This window comes from Clupea harengus, chromosome 5, assembly GCF_900700415.2.
Source record: "Clupea harengus chromosome 5, Ch_v2.0.2, whole genome shotgun sequence".
Lineage (NCBI taxonomy): Eukaryota > Metazoa > Chordata > Actinopteri > Clupeiformes > Clupeidae > Clupea > Clupea harengus.
The window spans coordinates 13,241,623-13,254,122 of NC_045156.1; the positions used below are offsets into that span (position 1 = coordinate 13,241,623).

At 47.6% G+C, this 12,500-nt stretch overlaps 1 protein-coding gene across 3 annotated transcripts in view; it reads left to right on the forward strand.

The window, feature by feature from the left end:
- The window catches only part of LOC105907572 (transcriptional enhancer factor TEF-5-like), a 56,213-nt gene that overhangs the window by 34,569 nt on the left and 9,144 nt on the right, over window positions 1-12,500 (forward strand). For 2 of the 3 annotated variants that reach the window (XM_031567773.2, XM_042707822.1), the window contains exons 4-7: window positions 6,486-6,550; window positions 7,673-7,735; window positions 9,565-9,576; window positions 11,297-11,425. In XM_031567773.2, coding sequence (XP_031423633.1) covers window positions 6,486-6,550; window positions 7,673-7,735; window positions 9,565-9,576; window positions 11,297-11,425 — 269 coding nt within the window. Of the gene's footprint in view, window positions 1-6,485; window positions 6,551-7,441; window positions 7,505-7,672; window positions 7,736-9,564; window positions 9,577-11,296; window positions 11,426-12,500 lie in introns of all 3 variants that reach the window. The other variant, XM_012835938.3, reaches the window with a different exon arrangement.

Below are 12,500 nucleotides of genomic sequence, written 5' to 3' on the forward strand. Positions count from 1 at the left end.
AGTAAGAGTTGTGAGTTAGAGTGTGTGTAGCTGCCAGTTAGTGTGTGTGTTAATAATATGAACGAATGTATTTGTCAGATGTGTTTGGGTACCTTACAGGTGGCATATGTGTGTGTGTGTGTGTGTGTGTGTGTGTGTGTGTGTGTGTGTGTGTGTGTGTGTGTTTGTGTGTGTGTGTGTGTGTGTGTGTAGTTAGAGAGGGAGTGTATTTGGGCATGATGTGTCCCCTCTTGCTAATGGGGGGTCTGAGGGCTCTTTACCCAGGCTATAAACACCTGATCCTGTTTCAGGGCATCAAAATGCAGACACAGGCAAACTCACCCACACACACACACACACACACACACACACACACACACACACACACACACACACACACACACACACACACACACGAACATAAGCACATGCATACATGCACACATTTGTTCAGACACTCACACATGCACACACACAGACACCTGCAGACACACACACAAAAGCACAGACATCCACAAACGTAATCACACACGTACACAAACACACACGGTCATGCACTCACACTCACACACACACACACACACACACACTCACTTATACACACAAACACACACACATTTATACACACGGCGGCTTCGGAATGCCACCAGAGCAACGGCTCACGAGGCAGTGACCTCACAAGATGAAAGTGGCTCTGACGCCTGCCCACTGGAATGTGGAATGTTAATGATGCTGTCGGCTGTAATACGGCCCATCTCAGGGAGAGAGAGAGGGAGAAGGAGAGAGGGAAGGACGAAGGGAGGGAGGCAGAGAGAGAGAGAGAGACAGAGAGCAAGCGAGAGAAGGACGGAGAGAGTGTAAGAGAGAGACAGTGAGAAAAGGAGTAAGAGGGAGAGAGAGAGAGAGAGAGAGAGAGAGGGCAGGAAAAACAGAGGGAAAGGGAGACAGAGAAAGGGGGAAAGGTGTGAGAGTGAGAGTGAGAGTGAGAGAAAAAGAGGACTGAGAGAAAGAAAGAGAGAGAAGGGGGTGGAGTAGTAGAGAGTGAAGACCAGAAAAAGACAGACAGATAAAGAGAGAGAGAGACAGAGTGAGAGAGGGAGGTGAAGATGGAGAGAGAGAGACAGAGTGAGAGAGGGAGGTGAAGATGGAGAGAGAGAATAGGGAGAGGGGTAAACTTGCTCAGTCATCTCCTTTCTCCAAAGGCAGCAGATTTTCCAGACAGACCCATGGGGTTGTCCTGGTAACGTCTCGATCCGCACTTCCCACTCTCCTCTCAGACTCGTCCGTTATGGGACACTCAGTGAAATGAGTGTTGGTTATGAGCGCGGCGCGTAAATCCTTCAGCCGCTGGATTCCTCGGTGTGGACGGCCCCCACGCTGTGGTTTGGGGGATTGTGGGATAGCTGTCGTACGAGAGCGTATGGGGTGACTGCGGACACTCTGGTTTGGGCCGTGAGTTGCGGAGTACTGATGTTATCCACTTGGACTGAGTGACCGTAGTGTAACTTCTCTATGGACCACATCACGCCATTAGATATCTCACCTGTACACATCATCACCTGTACACATCATCACCTGCACACATCATCACCTGTACAACTCACCTATATGCATCACCTACACAACTTACCTGCACAACCCTCACCACCCTTTTTACCCCATGCTACACTTTACCTGGTGTTCCATGGAAGAGGTCAGGTGACCTGCAAAGAGCTGTATGATGAACAGAATACACACACTAAAGATGACAAACTCCAGACATTTACATATTGTTCAGACATGTAATTACAGTAAAGGTTTAAACTGGCAGAGAATGGGCCTTGGATGTCTGGTCATCAACTGGGAGATGAGATTTTATTTCAGTTAATAATGTGGGACCTACGTCTGGGGCGACTCCGTGCCGGACCTGGGCCGGATCAGAGCCAGATCCACTCCAAAGTCAGCCGGTCCTTGTGTGTGCTCCTGGAGAGGGGAGTCGGTGGCTGGGACGTGTATTAGAAGGGTGTGTGTGATAGAGCCCTGTGTGAGAGAATGAGAGGGAGAGAGAGAGAGGGAGAGAATGAGAGAGAGAGATAGAGAAAGAGATAGAGGGAGAGGCAGAGAGAGATAGAGAGAGAGAGAGAGAGAATGAGAGAGAGAGAGAGAGAATGAGAGAGAGACAGAGAGAATGAGAGAGAGAGAGAGAGGGAGAGATAGAGAGAGAGAGAGAGAGAATGAAAGAGAGAGAGAGAGAAGAGAGAGAGAGAGAATAAGAGAGATAGAGAGAGAGAGAGAGAGAGAGAGAGAGATAGATAGAGAGAGAGAGACGCCTCTGCCCCAGTCAGCGCTGAAGGAGGGAAAGTGGAGTGACTGATGAGGAAACACGGAGAGATCTCTCAGAGGAAGTGGAAAATTCCATTCAGCCCTGGAGGCGGCCGAGGAGAGGAGAGTGTGTGGTGCATGTGGGGCGTGTTCTGGCAGAGAAGAGGTTAAGACACAGAGAGAGAGAGAGAGAGAGAGAGAGAGGGAGAGGGAGAGGGAGAGAGAAAGAGAGAGAGAGACAGAGAGAGAGAGGGGCCTGCAGGCTTCTTCAAACTGAAACAAGCAGGAGTTAAGCAATCACTGGGAGGAGTGTGTGTCTTTGTGTGTGTGTGTATGTGTGTGTGTGTCTGTCTGTCTGGGAGTGAGTGTGTGTATGTGTGTTTGTGTGTGTGTGTATGTATGTGCATGTTGGTGTGTGTGTGAGTGTGTGTGTGTTGGTGTGTGTGTGTGCAGTTTGTGCACTTCAACCGTTCACTTTCCTTATTAAATCACTTCCTCGTTCAGTCACTCCTGTTTCACCTTGTAACATCCGTCTCTTATACTGCGAAAGAACAGGTGTAAATCATCTGAGAGTGTCATCCATCTTTCTTCCCCTCTTTCTCTCTCTCTCTCACTGTCCCTCACTCTCAGACTTTCTCCTTTTTCTCACCTTCAATCCATGTTTGACTAGAACTCTCTTCTCACTCTTCTCTCACACTCTCCCTCTCTTTTCTCTCCTTCTCCTCTTCCTCTCTCCTTCTCCTCTTTCTCTGTCCTTCTCTCTCCCGCCTCTCCCTTTCTCCTCTCCTCTCCTTCTCTACCCTGTTGCTTCCTAGCCTAAAACAGGAGTTATCTTTTTCTCACGTTCTGTCCATCCCTTGTCCCTCTTCTCATTCCTGTCTCTCCCTCTTCTCTCTCTCCTTCTCTCCCTCTTCTCTCTCTCCTTCTCTCCTTCTTCTCCCTCACCTTCTCTCCCGTTTCTCTCTCTTCATTCTCTGCTTCTTCTCTCCCACCCCCCTTTCTCTCTCTTCCTTCACTCTGTCGCTCCCTAGCCTGAAAAAGAGGAGTCCTCCATGAAAGTAACTTTCCACCTCGTTGTCTCGCGTGTCTTCTGCCAGTCTGGTTAATAGAATAAAAGAGATCAGAACACAGCTGCTGTAGCCCATGGCGCAGATCTGGCTCTAATCTGGCCCTGGTCTGGCCCTAGTTTTGCCCTCGTCTTGCTCTAGTCTGGCTCTGGTCTGGCCCTGGTCTGGACCTAGTCTTGCTCTTATCTGGCCCTTGTCTGGCCCTGGTCTGGCCCTGGTCTGGCTCTAATCTGGCCCTGGTCTGGCCCTATTCTGAGATGCCCTTCACCAGATCATGGCTAGATCCCAAGACAGCTGCTGTCTCACTACTCTCTTTCCTGGGTTCTTTTCCCCAGAGACTGGTGTCACACACACACTCACATAGACACAAGCACATTAACACACACACACACACACACACACACATTCATGTATGCAAAAGGAGCCGAGTGTGTGTGTGTGTGTGTGTGTGTGTCAGGCTTGGGATGGTGGTGTGTGTGTGTGTGTGTGTGTCAGGCTTGGGATGGTGGGGTGTGTGTGTGTGTGTGTCAGGCTTGGGATGGTGGTGTGTGTGTGTGTGTGTGTCAGGCTTGGGATGGTGGGGTGGGGTGTGTGTGTGTGTGTGTCAGGCTTGGGATGGTGTGTGTGTGTGTGTGTGTGTCAGGCTTGGGATGGTGTGTGTGTGTGTGTGTGTGTCAGGCTTGGGATGGTGGGGGGTGTGTGCTGCTCTCCCCCACTGGCGGGACAGTCCAGGGCAGGTGTTGGTGTCCGTTAGAGAGCATAGGTTTGGTGAGGCAGGGGTGGGCTTGGGGGATGGTGTGTATGTGTGTGTGTGTGTGTGTGGCTCTTGCCAGCTGGCAGTTGTTGAGGAGGGACAGCAAGGCCCTTTGTGTCTGCTCTCTGAGTTACTGCTCCAGCTGCTCTACCCCTCCCCCTGCCCCAAAACACACACACGCATACACACACACACACATACACACATACACACTTACACACAAAAGTACACTTATACACCAGCACTAAAGCACACACACACACACACAACCTATTCCACACATACACACACACACAGCCTATTTCACACACACACACACACACACACACACACACAGCCTATTTCACACATACACACACAGATACATACACTGTGTCTCGCCTACACACACACACGCATGCTCTCTGTGTCTGTTTTTCTCTCTCCCTCTCACAGAGACACACACACACACAAACACTCACTTAGAAAGATTCAAATGTCCACACGTGCATGCACATAGACACACACACACACACACACACACAGTCTGCAGTGTGGAGGGATGTTTGGGGTGCTGCCACGCCCCCTCAGGCCCTCTGGCCAATGGCGTGGCGGGGTGCAGATGTGACAGGCGCTGTGGAATGTGAGGAATGTGGAGGCACTCAGGCGGGCGTGGTCCTCACACAGAGACTGCAGGGTGGGGGAGGGCTCACTCCGCTCTCATCACTTACAATACACACACTTACACACACACACGCACACACACACACACACACACACACGAACAAAAACACACACAAACACACACACACACACACACAAACAAAAACACACACACACACACTCCTCACATTGACACACACAAACACAAACACACACAGATACACACACAAACAAAAACACACACACACACTCACATTGACACACACAAACACACAGATACACACACAAACAAAAACACACACACACACACTCACATTGACACACACACACACACACAAACAAAAACATACACACACACACACATACAAACACACACACACACACACACACACAATACCACAAACACAAACATACACACTTCCATTCGAAACATTCAAATCCACCACCTCCCCGAGGCCCTCCCAGTGCTACTGACATTGCTGAGCTGGACTGACCTTTCACTGCTGACCAGCCTGACCAGGCCACTAGCAGGAGAGAGGGAGAGAGGGAATAGAATGGAAGGAGAGGAGAGAGGGAATAGAATGGAAGGAGAGGAGAGAGGGAATAGAATGGGAGGAGAGGACAGAGGGAATTAGAATGGAAGGAGAGGAGAGAGGGGAGAGAGGGAGAGAAGGAAGGAGAACTGAAGGAGGGAGAGAGGGAGGTGGAGCAATAGAAGAGGAGAAAGGGTGAGAGACAGAAGGAGAAAGAGAGAGAGAGGGAGGGTATAGGGCAGAGAGAGAATGATAGAGGGAGATAGGGAGTTGCGGAGGAGAGAGAGAGTTCAGGCAGGAGTGCATGACCAGCTCCCAGTTTCTGTCAGCAAGTCAGGAGGTGTCTGAGACACCAACACACACACACACACACACACGCTCACACACACACAGAGACACAGAGTCAGCTTGTGCAGCTGCTCATGAGGATGAGGCTGTCCAGCTCTTTCCACACGCACACATACACACACACACACACACACACACACACACACACAAACACACACACACACACACACACTTGTGTCTTACTATAACGTACACTCAATGACCTCCCTGGGAAAGATCTCATTTTTCTTCCTCTTCTCAATTCTGGTTCTTTCTTCTTCATTCCTGTGTATAGTGTCCATTGGGCCTAGGCCTGCCAGGCAGGTTGGTCAGTTCTTGTTGGTTCTTCAAGTTCTGCGGCCTTTGGGATGGTTCTGCCTGTAGGCTGGAAATAGACGAAGCGCTCCGCTCCGCTCGACCTGTTTGTGTGGAATGTAGAGCCTTCATGTTATATAATGCAGAGGGCATTTCTGCGTCCTTTTTGAATTTTCCCCCTGAAGGAGTACCCCCTCTATACACACGCACTCACATAAACACACACACACAGGCACACACACACAGGCACACACACACACACACACAGGAGGAGTCGGACAAACTTTCAATCACTCAACAAACAGAAGCTTCCATGCCTGTTCTCTTCTATGCAGATGCTTTGCTAGGCTGAGAACAGAAAGGACACGTTCACACACACACGTTCACACACACACACACACAAAACACACACACACATACAAAACACAAAAAGTTTATTTCAAGAACAGCAGGGAAAGTGACTACGTTTCTGAGAACTTTCATTGTAAAACTGTACCGCCATCTAGTGGCCATCTAGTGACATCCAGCTCTACACACATGTGAATGGTGTCTTTGCATGTGTTGCAGGTCGTAACGAGCTGATCGCCAGGTACATTAAGCTGCGAACAGGAAAGTGTCGCACCAGGAAACAGGTAAAGAGAGCCGTCGGAGAGGACAGCATGTGCAGAAGTAGATGATGTCACACAGTGCTTAAGATGACTAACATAACCCTGCTCATTCAGGAGTGGTTAAAGGGCGACCCAGGGCCCAGAGGACACTAGGAGATAGCACAGCTAGGTTTAAGTAGCCCCACACAAACACAGAGAAGTTTAGGAGATTAAAATTATCTTTTTTTTTTACAGATTCAAAATGTTAGGCCCCAGACATGCTTCAATGCCTCCATCATAAAGCCATATGATTGTTGTTTGTAATGCAGCCATAACACTCAATGGGTTAAATATGTCTGGCAGACCCACAGGGTATTGAGATCGCCTGTAATATGGCCTCTTAAAACATCTGGATGAAGAATAAACTGGTAGAGTCTTTGAATGGTGCAGGTCAGATTATCCACGAATGATGCTAATCAGATTATCCACGAATGGTGTTTTGCAGGAATATCTAAAATCATATTTAACTCTTAATGATTTATTGCATGTTAGTGAGAGACTCACATGTACTGGATGTCACTCCATGGATTGTGACACAGGTGTACGTTTCATTTTAAACTATTTAACCAATTCCACTGAAACTATTAATAATACATTTATATAGACAGACTTAGCTTGGCAGATGTATAGTAGGGTCACTGTAAACATACTCTTACCATAATGATCATTATATTATCATTATAATCACATGCACAAGAACACAGGCGTGTTCATCATCCTGTCTCTGACCTCATGTCTGCCGTGTGTGTATTTCACTGTGTACGACCGTGGTTGTATGCTGGAGGTTTTTGTTTTGTTTTGTGACGTGTTATTACATGCGCATATGTGCATGTTTGTGCATGTGTGAATGTTTAAACCTGTTCCACGCTCCTCCAGGTGTCTAGTCACATACAGGTGTTAGCGCGGAAGAAAGTTCGGGAGTACCAGGCTGGCATTAAGGTACGCACTTGCCCGCCGGCCAGCACTCGGCCACGGGCATGACTGGGCATCTCTTTCCTCTTTGGTTACGGCTTCTTCTCTCTCTCTCTCTCTCTCTCTCTCTCGTTCTTCTCCCTCCTGCTGTCCTCTGTTCTGTCATCCCTTCCTGGCTCTTCTCTTCTTCTGCAGGTTTCTAGCCATTTGCAGGTTCTCGCCCGGAGAAAGTCTCGCGAGATACAGTCAAAGCTGAAGGTATGCGCTTCTCTGCTGGGCTGGACTGGACTGGGAGGGGCGGGGGGTGGCAGCTTGGCTTGGCGCTAACCAATCAGAGATCGTTCTCAGAAGCGAATCCCATATTGCAACTGATTCTAGAACTGAATCGGTCATGATGAGGGTCATATCTTGATCTAGAATCAGATGCCAGAAGTTAAGCATGAGCTTCATCGGGGGTAGCTGCTTGAAGTGGGGCTGCTGGAAACCTAGTGAGTCAGGTTTGTGTATCACGCACTTTTAAAGCTGTTTAAGCTGTTTCTGGAGACACAGAGAGGCTCCCAGTGGAGCCGAAGAGGGCTTTGAGATAGCGACCGCTAGCTCCCTGGAATGGATCTGGCCATGACCATATCAGGGCCATGTCCATTCTGGGGTCAGTGCTTATGATTCTGAAGGCTAGGAGCTCCCAAAGGCTTGACAGCTTTATGCTAGCCAAGCTCATTGGTGCAGTTAGCTTTGAGCTTTGAGCTGTCTGCTGTGGATGGCTTTGAGTTGATACTAGAAGCCTTGAGCTGGCGGATACGATGCCAGTAGCTCTGCCAGTAGACTGAAAGCGGTGGCTTTTAGCTGGTTGTCGCAGATGGAACTCTTGCTGGTTGTCTTGTGTGCTTTCAGCAGGTTAAAGTGCTGTGTGAGCTGATTTGAACAGATTAATGCGGGGCAGTGCTAAGGCTGTGATGCGGGTGCATGTTGGCAGTGCTGTAGCTACTGGTCCTCTGCTGGTCCACTGCTGGTCCTCTACTGGTCCTCTGCTGGTCCTCTACTGGTCCTCTACTGATCTATCCCTCTGGCTCAGCCTTTAGTCTGTCCTTAGACTCTCTCTTCAGCCTTTCCTGCTCTCCCCTTCCTCCATCCCATCTCTACCCCCTCCCCTCCACCCTCTGGTGACGACTGTTCTGTCGTTCTAAACATCCACCACCTGTGTTACATTCTGTGCTTCTGTCAAGTTTGTAAAATGTACTTTCAAGTGACTGGACCTCGGCGTGTTTCCACATGCACTTTCTAAGTACAAGTGACAAACGAAGTTCATAACAAGTTTTCATGTTCATTCATGGCACTGACATTTTGTTTTTTAAGCTGCTTCCATACATCCACGCTTTTTACACTCATCTGCATTTCCAGTTCAAATCCTCCATGTCTAATCCCTGTATCTAACTATGAGGAACCATCACTTCCTGTTGAAATGCTGTTTGGGGATTTGCGTAAACACACCTCAATGGCATGTCTAATGAAAGGCAGTAGGAAATCAGGAAGTGCACTGTCAGATCTCCTTAACCCTAACCCATACGAGCCTGTGTAAATGCAGTGGCTCCATGATCTTTCCACACAGTGTAAATAATGAAGCTGACTAACACAGAGGCCTTGTGTGGGATACTCCTGTCCCCCAAACCTGATCAAATCTGTCATCTGGGTCCATTCAGAAGATCATGTTTGGGAACTCCCTTAGTTGTGTCTGAGCGTGTTTTGTGTGTCCTTACATACCTTTCATACATCACCTTTATAAAAGCCCTAGACTGCCCTGGGATCTCGCCCCTGATTTAGCATAGTCGTCACGGAACTGCACAGCAAAGAAAAGTGTCATGGCTGTGAGAATCTTAATGTGTGGTTTATAAATAAACAAACAGTGTGTACCCACTTGGCGTAATGACTATTTCAAGGAAGATGTGTTTACATTGTTGTGGTGTTTACTGAGGGTGACAATCAACCAACTAGAGAATTAAGAGATGAGATGTATTTTGAGGGCTTTTGCTGAAATCTGTCTAAATCAGACAGTGTGTACTAATGACTATTTATTTCTTCTTTTGATTCAGGCCATGAACCTGGTAAGTGTGGTTTTGACTCCCTTAGCCGTACGCTTTGCCTTGCTTGGCTGAGCCAGCGTGCCGCCATATCTTGCCCACTTCGCTAAAGCTAGTGCTAAAAGCTAATGGTTAGCGCATGACTCCCAGTTCTACTACAACTCCCAGCAGCCCTTGGGTGTGTGGGTCACGTGTCTGCACCACACAGATGCTTCTGGGAAATCAGAATAAGACACACTTCCCCTGCTTCTGCTTACATTAAGGGATTTAAGGGAAATTGAAAGTGCTGTTTTGCCCCCTAAGGTGAGCCAAGTGCTTGTGTTGGCTGCTTTGTGTCTTGTCTTGTGTTGGATAGTGCAATTGTGAACTTATTAAACAGACTTCAAGCATGCATGCTTCTGTCAGAATGGAGGCTTACTTTACGTCAACATACAGTGTTGTGACTGCTTAGGCTTTTTCTCAGTCAACCCACAAGTAGCTGTTTGCTGCCTTTATGTGTAATAGATAAATCGGTCAGTCTCATCAGCTAGTTTTGAGAGTTATTTCCTCTGGCTTATCTGCCCTGCAACTTTTCTACCCCGCCATACCGTATGGTAAAATGATCGGGACGTGAGGTATTAGCAATGTGAGGTCCCGCTAGCTGAGAGAGAGCTTAGCGTGCTGGTTGGAAAGAAAGACTGCTTTGGCTTTCTCTCTATCTTGCACGCACGCTGTCTGTATGGGAGAACATTTCCCCTCACAATCTTCCCCTTCTGCCGAGTCCCTCCGCAGCCTCCCCTGCTCCCCCACTCCCCCTTTTCCTCTCTCCACAAAGAGCCCTGTTGTCCCCGCTCTGGACCAGAGAGCCAATCCACCTGTTGAGGCTAAGAAAGGTCCATCTACGAGCCTCCCAGAGCCCGTGCATTTCACGGTGTAGCATTACATTAAAACGGCATGATGGGAAACTTTCTGGATGCCGGCCATGACTGTGGCAGACACAGCAGATGGACATTCCCCTAAGGGTGAATTAAAATGGATGTCTAAATCAGATGCTTTCAAAAGAGGCCGTTCGGAGAGTGACAAAGACAAATATGTGCCTAGCCGAAACTAGATATATCAGAGATATTTACAATTATATTTCACAAACGTTTGGCATCCACATCTCCGCCTGGCTCTCTGGATCTAGACAAGGGGCTTGTCATCGATCTTTGGTCAAGCTCTGATTCCGCTCTTGGCATGGTGGTGTTGTTGTGTAAAGACATCCAAACTTCCTTTGGCAGTAAAGCTTCAAGAGAATTTATAGCCTGTCCTTAGTCGGCTCCATTCAGCTTAAAACCGCCTCTGCTTCTCCTTCTGTTTCCAATGCCTTGACCAATGAGAAGACCACTCCAGGCCTGGCCATATGCCTGTTTTTACAAATGGCATAGGGTAGAGACTATTCTACATTGGTCTCTTAGTTTTAGCAGCACAGGCTATGGTTACTCCTGAAGTGATCTGTCTTGAGGTATCAACGATTTCTCTGTCAAATGTGTTGGGTGTTCAAAGAGCTGGCATGAAAGAAAGCTGTTTGAGATTTCTAAACGTGATGCTCCAGATTCAAACAACCCGATTAAATAAATTAAGCTCAAGCGAAGCTTTTCTTTTTTGGGTCAATCTGAAATATGTTCTAATACATGTGGCAAATCCACATGTATTAGAGCATGTGTGTCCCAGCCTGAGGGCTGTGACATTTGATATGACGATGCTATTCCCTGCCCTTTCACAGGACCAGGCTTCCAAAGACAAGGCTCTGCAGAACATGGCTGCATTATCCTCAGCCCAGATCGTGTCTCCAAACCTGATCAAGAGCCAGCTGCCGCCCTTACCCCAGCCCCCCTACCCGCCCCCGGCTAGGGTGAGCTAACTGAGCCCCAGGCTCCACTCAAGGCCTTTAGGTCTAGAGGCCTGCACTCCCGCAGGTCCCAGCACATAAGAGTGCGGGACACATTTTTATTTTGGCTTGCGGGCGGGAAGAAACTGATGCGTGTGTTGGGAGTGGGTGAAAGACATGAGGGGCGGGACTCCTTCGAAATATAAATATATCTATGAAATGAAATGACATTTTTGGTCTTAACCTACAGAATTTTACTTGTGTTGGTACGGGGGTGGCGGGACAAAACATGAAAGATGCGTGAAAAACATCATGTAGTTTTGCGAGAGTGGGGGGGGGGGGACAGGATCTTGGCAAGATGGAAAACCTCTTCTTGGATCCAAACTGGCATATTTTACTTTCACTTTATTCACCTTATAAATCATTTACAAATGACATTGTATCGTAGGATCACTATATGTGATAGTGAGAATACCCCAGGACCTATAGTTCAAAGTCAGTGCCGGGCCATGTAGTTTATCTAGACTACAAATGGAAACCCAAGACTACAAATCTCATGGTATATCACCTATAACTGTTGCTGTAGAGGGTACAAGGTTGCATGATAGTAACTGTTGCTCTAGAGGGTGAAAGGTCGCCTGATAGTAAATGATCCTGACTGAAGCAATGATTCCCCATGTCAAGACACTGTTGTCACAATATGAAGTTCATGCTCAAAGGCTTGACTATATAGTTTTGTGCAGAGATAATAATCTTGACTGTATATAGTTTTGTGCAGAGATAATCATCTTGGCTGTACATAGTTTTGTGCAGAGATAATCATCTTGACTCTATATAGTTTTGTGCAGAGATAATCATCTTGACTCTATATAGTTTTGTGCAGAGATAATCGTTTTGACTATATATCGTTTTGTGCAGAGATAATCGTCTTGACTGTATATAGTTTTGTGCAGAGATAATCATCTTGACTGTACAGTTTTGTGCAGAGATAATCGTCTTGTGGTTTATAGTTTTGTGCAGAGATAATCGTCTTGACTGTATATAGTATAGTTTTGTGCAGAGATGACGTCTTGACTGTTCATAGTTTTGTGCAGAGATA